Genomic DNA, 6,316 nt, shown 5'->3' on the forward strand with positions numbered 1-6,316 from the left:
TTTTCCAGAATTTGTCGTTCATTTTTAAGGAATTCCTGAACAAAAGAGCAGTTATGGTCCCCACTAACCCCTGGCTTGGCCACACCACTGCGGATATTGATATGTCACTGCACTCACTGTGGACATTGCCATCCCAACAGCGTGTGCTATCGCAATGTAATGGAGCGTTTATGGTTTCGATTCCTGGTGGAGGCACATTGCACTGTGGTTCGTAACACACTTTAAACTGCAAGTGCAGTTCCTATCGGCATAAAAGTGAACTCACACCTAACTTCTGAATTCTAGAAATACAAAAAAATAAAATTGAAAGGGAAAATTATGCCATTCGACCTGTAGTGGTGCCTACCCCATGCCCCCCCCCCCCCCCCATACAACATCTAGAATTTTCACGAAGCTCTAGCTCATCGTTTTGGGACTCCCAGACTGAAAATTCTGTGCATTGGTGCTCGTCTAGAAATTCTTCCGTCTACAATAACCCTTGTATTTTTTTGCAGCATTGGCCAAGGGAAAAGAAAACCAATCTATTTGCTTGTAGAGTTTAACTTAGTACTCTCCTTCATTAATATCATGCCATGAGTTCGCCGTGTGCATATAAATAACGTAACATCTCTAAATAACCTCATGCACCACCTCTGAACTGCTTTACAAATAGGTCATCCATCCGCATCTAGCTGTTGATAACGTTTCGAATGTCACAACACGAGAAACTTCCACTTCAACCATTGCATACGAACATTATCGTGTTCAAATACTGTGTTTACATGCTTGTAAGAACCATAAACTACAACTATAAGTCATTTAAAAACAACTATTTATTACGTTAATTTAGCTAGAAAGGAGGAATCTTGATGTTACACAATTTGACCTTGAAGAAAATACCCATTGCATTACAGAGGGTGGCATTTAATAGAAAAAAGTTGAACCATAAATATATTCGGTTCATTAATTTAACATTCCCAGACGGTCAAAAAATGTAATTTTGCAGAAAATCTAATCCCGAAATATATTTCCACACACAACCTGACGCACTAGTCTACATGCCGGTTTTGGTTCTACGTAGAATATAATTATAAGATTGGCGTTATTTTGTATTATTTTATAATCTGCTACGCTGCATTACGACATATAGACACTGTGAAAAGTTCAATATTGTTGTCCCATTTTCGGCTGCTATTTCTGACTGTGCTGTAAACTATGTAAGCACATGAGTAAGCAGAACCGATAAGCTCACAAGTTATTTACAAAACAAAATTATACATTACTTGTAGCCATGGAAAGTAACCATCATCAATCTGAAAATTGGGTTACGTGTGTGTGTTCTGACAGAAACGCTATAGGCCTATAGCTACCTATTATATGATTATAGTTGTATCACATGTAAAATTCTTCAACTACTGTCAAACCGACCTCCGTGGTGGAGTATTTTATTTAATGTATTAACGCGCTGCGAAACCAGAGGTACCAGGTTCGAACCCTGCTCAATATGTATGTACAGTACCATTGTGTTTGTCCCAACGTCGTGCTTAACCAATGAGCACGTAATGTAAAATAACCAAAACAGAAGGAAACAACTATCTTCTAATGACTCCACAATGTGCTATATCAAGGTCAAATAACCATGACCTTGGCGGTCAACAACATACCTGTCCCGAATTCGTAGTCTTTTGTTACCGAGTATCGAGATCGACAGACATTCGCCGTGTTTGCCAATGTCTGGTAGGTTGTGAAGGTCAGTCAAGATTCCTTAATCGTTCCTGTTTCTGTCATGAAAATCCTAAAATTTACGATGCAGTTTCTCGTAAAATATGCTGATAACCTAACCAAACTTCCACTATCAAGAAAGTAGGAATGTGAATACATACCTTCTGTATATCTTCTAACGATCGCTGTCTTGCCTGCAAGAAGAAAGTACAGGACTTCAGAAGCATAACTAACATATATAAAAATCAAACGGCATATAGTTTCTTATTCCAATGAAGAAATAACACTTATATTAAAAATAAACAACTCTAAATCGTGAGCGGCTTGATTTACAAAGTATCTAATGCTGCAGGTGGAATTTGAGATAATAAGCAGTGATACCAAGTAATGTAATGAATTTAGTTTGCTTACCAACGCCATAATCACCAATTACAAGAAATTTGAACAATTTCTCTCTAGGAGCGCAGTCGCCGTTCATCACTTCGGTGTCTTCCAATCTTTTCGATGCCATTTCGCTGAAAGGAAACAATGCATCACATGCCGGGAAACGAAGTATTCCGAAAACTTCCGAAGAGTTTGTCGAAGCAGAAAGTTTCACTAGAACTACACACAAACTACAAACACCTAATAAAATTGTCACCTTTTTAAGTAGGAATATCAACAAAACAGTAGTTCGAAGCGACACATTTTGCGAGCCTGTCAACACGCACCTTACGTAAAGCTGCTCCGAGCTTGTTCTGCTCGTGCTTGAATTTTATCGCGGTAAGCTGACGTCTGGCACGAAGCGCGATGTAGGGGAAGTGAGCGTGTGACATTCCCCTCCAGCCAAACAGCTGTTCCGTTGATTTATTGGACCGTGACATTGAACTACAAGGAAGCCACTTGCACTGTTTGGCCTGTGTTTCGGAGAGAAAGTAATTGCTTCAATATTTTCGCACAACTGTAAATCATAAACCTCACAAAGAATCGACATTCCGCTATTTATAGTGAGTTGGTTCGGCCCAATAAAATATATGTGCGAGAAAGGCTGCTCGCAGGGTTTTTTTCTCAGGGGCAGACTAAGATTTCATTATCTTCGTGAAAACGTTATTTTGTTAGACATGGCAGTTAATTGCATTAACTTACATCCTGTAAATTACATGAAACAATATTCTTTGTAATAAAATAATGTTACAATTTCACTAGTCGAATTGCATTAATTTTTTTCAGATATCTCAGGGAAGGCAAGCACCCCCTGACCCTCCTTCTGCAGACGCCCCCGTGTACGAAGGTCTTGATGTGGTGTTAGATTTAAAAATCATACATTCGGAAGCTACATCCTGTGTTCGAGTCATTATATAGTATTTACGTGCTGATGACACATAATTCAATACTTATGTGATCTTGTTTTCAGAGGCAAATTAATTTGATTACAGTTGAAGCAATGGCCAATCGTAATTCAATTTTGCCCAATCGTAATTCATCCTCGTCTTCCTGATTAGATAAAGTAGATGAAAATCAACGTAAAATAGGAAAAAATACAAAATTGAAGTATTTTATTTACTTTAAATGTGACCAACAGTACCACCGACTTTCAATAATTCTTGGGAGCAATAGTGCCATTAACTAGTGGCGCCCAACCGCGGGTGGGGTGCACAAGTATTACTCGACAAATTGTCCATGACTCTTTTAATTTTTCTCTTGCATTCTACATGCTTTTCAGATCTGGGAATTTTACGTATGCTGTGTATAGGTTGTCAGTAGCTTGTTTGAATTCTTGAAGCTCTCACTGGGTAAAACAAAGATAATAAGCATGGCGATGGGCAATTTGTGTGCTAATACGTATGCATCCCACTGTACAATACCAACCTCTCTAGAGGGATTTTAGGATACTAAAGTACTACCTCCCCCCGGTTAAGAGAGGGGTCATGGGAATCCGGTATGATGAAGTGAAAAGCGTAAACTAAAATATGTTACATTTGAAAAATAATTTACTCGGATAAAAATATTCCCATTATCAGTGGACTGTACATCAATAGGCACCTAAATGTATGAAAATAGGCACTTAAAAAAAAGGCACTATAAAATATGAAAGGTAACAAAATAGGGAGTGAACATGAACTTGTTATTAATTTTCTGTACTCTATTGTATCTTTTTTACTATTGATTCACTTTCTCTTACTTATGGGGCATTCCCGATGGCGCAGTGGCAGCGTCGTCGGCTCGTAATCAAGAGGTCCCGGGTTCGATACTGCAAAATAGGTAGTAAACCTCAAAATATGCAGTTATATGCACCATCAAATCAGGCTCAAAACAAGATGAAACGAATTATAATATTTCAGCTTGTGTTTTAATACAAAGGGATAAAAAGGACAAGTCCGATCGTAGTTATCAGTAAGGAGAAAACAAACAGAATGAAGTGTTTAACCATCACAAATTCTCTGTTTCAGGTGTAACAAAGAATATATCATGTCCCTCAGTGTAAGCCTCCTGCTTTCTCACGGTCTAGAACACCTGCTCCCTCTGCCACAGACACGCACACACAGAGAGGAACAAACTATTTAGTGGTGATTCATGTGTTCCGATAGGCATGCAGAACCACCATGCGTATAGCAAGGGTTGTTACGTCATGTTGGCTGACGAAGACAAAAAGTGTCTTCTACCGTGACATGAGCAATGCATTGGCTGTGCGTAAAGTGGTACGTCAACAGAATAAATGAATCATTGAAGACACCCTACTTGCTATCTTGGGCATGGAAGGGGGGGGAATGAAAGTTAGCCCAAAAGTACATACGTATTTCACACATATAATTTAATTTCAGTCACAGTAATATATGTTAATTAATTGCAAGGGCGTTAGAGGAGCATAACTTAAAACTGAAGCAATGTTTTTTGAGGAGACAATTCTATTATGGAGGGGGGGGGGGGAATTTTCTCATTTGCCTCCCCTGGAAAAAAATCTGCGGACGTCTATGCTTAGTACAGTTAAAAAAATGTCTAAGGTTTGTAGTTCGATTGGGAAAAATGACATGTGACTAAATCTGTAATCTGCAACCAGGCACGTATCTTAGAAATACATTTCGGGGGTATCCAAAAAAGCGTCTATTATATAATAATAATAATAATGTTTAAATAAAAAAATATATTAAATAATTAAACACATGATTAATAATAGTAGGTAATTAATTAATATATTTTTATTAGATGAATAGGTAAAAAGACGGTATAAGGATTGTGATAAAACAGCACGTATTCACTATCTAGCTTACGTAAAGCTAAGGTGGGCAAAATTTAAAAGACAACAATAAAACAAATGCCCTGGCAAGGAAATTAAATGTCAAATAGATAAAGAATTGAATATTTATTGAATATCAAAAAAGGATGTTAGATCCAGTTGAAAAGTAAAGTTCCTGGTAATATTTTATGCATAATATTATAAGTAGTAATAGATCTTGCATAAATCTTGCATATATATTAAAATAATATGATTTCTCCCTCCCTCCCTCCATATCTTCTCTCTCTCTCTCTCTCTCTTCATTCTGAGAGTAATTTGGAGGAGGCAAAACGGTGCTTCTGCTACATTGAGATACATTGGAGAAGCGGAGGGTGCCTTGCCCCTCCACCCCCACCCAGGGGCGCCGACTTGTCAAAGTTATTGGGGTGGCTCTGATCACTGAAATAAATTAATGGATGACTCACTCTCTCCCTTTTTTAAGTTTTGGCCTCAGTGTTCAGAATATCATAAAAGGCCATGAATTCCTCAAAAATATCAAAATTTTTATTCACAGTTCGAATGCAGAATATTAATTGTCCACGGATGGATATGTCACAAGTTTCGTCAACCATAATAGCAAAATATTCCCGACTTTTAATATCTGCTACCACGGAGCGCAAAACAGATCTCCCTAATATATCAATGATCTCGTTCTGAATGTCATGTGAGAGCCATTTGTAGCCCCACTCCCCTAGTTCATGCACATCGTCTTTTGAAACTCTTTTTAGCAAAAATGTTAACAATACTCATAATTACATACTTAGTATTTAGTAATAAGTCATGTGTTTTTCTGTTTCTGGTCATAGCCCTCCCAAAATTGATGGTTTAGTGGTCTGAGCCCCCCAAAGTTGATGGTGTAGAACATTTTAAATGTGTATTTAAAGTTAAGTTCATGTGGCACAATTCAGAGTAAACTTTACAAGAGAAGAAAAATAATACATTAGATCCTCTTAAACAACATTTTTGGAGGGCTCTGCCCTCACATTGTTAACATTGGGGGGGAGGCTCGAGCCCCTCCCCAAGCCCCATGGAGTCGGCGCCTATGCCCCCACCCCAAACCAAAGGCGGTGGCGTTTATGCTCAAGGAAGACTCTTTTAGACCTGGCGCAACAATTATTCCTTACATTTCAAAACGATCTACACTGAAATATATTAAGATTATTACTTTCACTACTTCAATCGCGGAAAATCTTTGAAAGTTAGTGGAAAATTTTAGTCACGAAATATGACCCTCTATTTAAAAATCTCATTTTTTTGAATTTGGAATACCTATTGTTTTATTTATTTAAATGGTATAGTATATGCAAGTTCTTACATAATTTGTGCATTTTGCACTATATTTCCGAGTTAACATTGTTTACT

At 37.8% G+C, this 6,316-nt stretch overlaps 1 protein-coding gene across 1 annotated transcript in view; it reads right to left on the reverse strand.

Moving 5' to 3' along the window:
• The window catches only part of LOC145980589 (ras-related protein Rab-32-like), a 61,472-nt gene extending 59,035 nt beyond the window's left edge, over positions 1-2,437 (reverse strand). The window contains exons 1-2 of the mRNA XM_083113625.1: positions 2,113-2,437; positions 1,863-1,895 (exon numbers count right to left, since the gene is read on the reverse strand). Coding sequence (XP_082969751.1) covers positions 1,863-1,895; positions 2,113-2,212 — 133 coding nt within the window. The 5' untranslated portion in view covers positions 2,213-2,437. The remainder of the gene's footprint in view (positions 1-1,862; positions 1,896-2,112) is intronic.
• Between the last annotated feature and the right edge of the window lie 3,879 nt (positions 2,438-6,316).

Source organism: Lepisma saccharinum, chromosome 28 (assembly GCF_977018435.1).
Source record: "Lepisma saccharinum chromosome 28, izLepSacc3.1, whole genome shotgun sequence".
NCBI classification, from domain to species: domain Eukaryota; kingdom Metazoa; phylum Arthropoda; class Insecta; order Zygentoma; family Lepismatidae; genus Lepisma; species Lepisma saccharinum.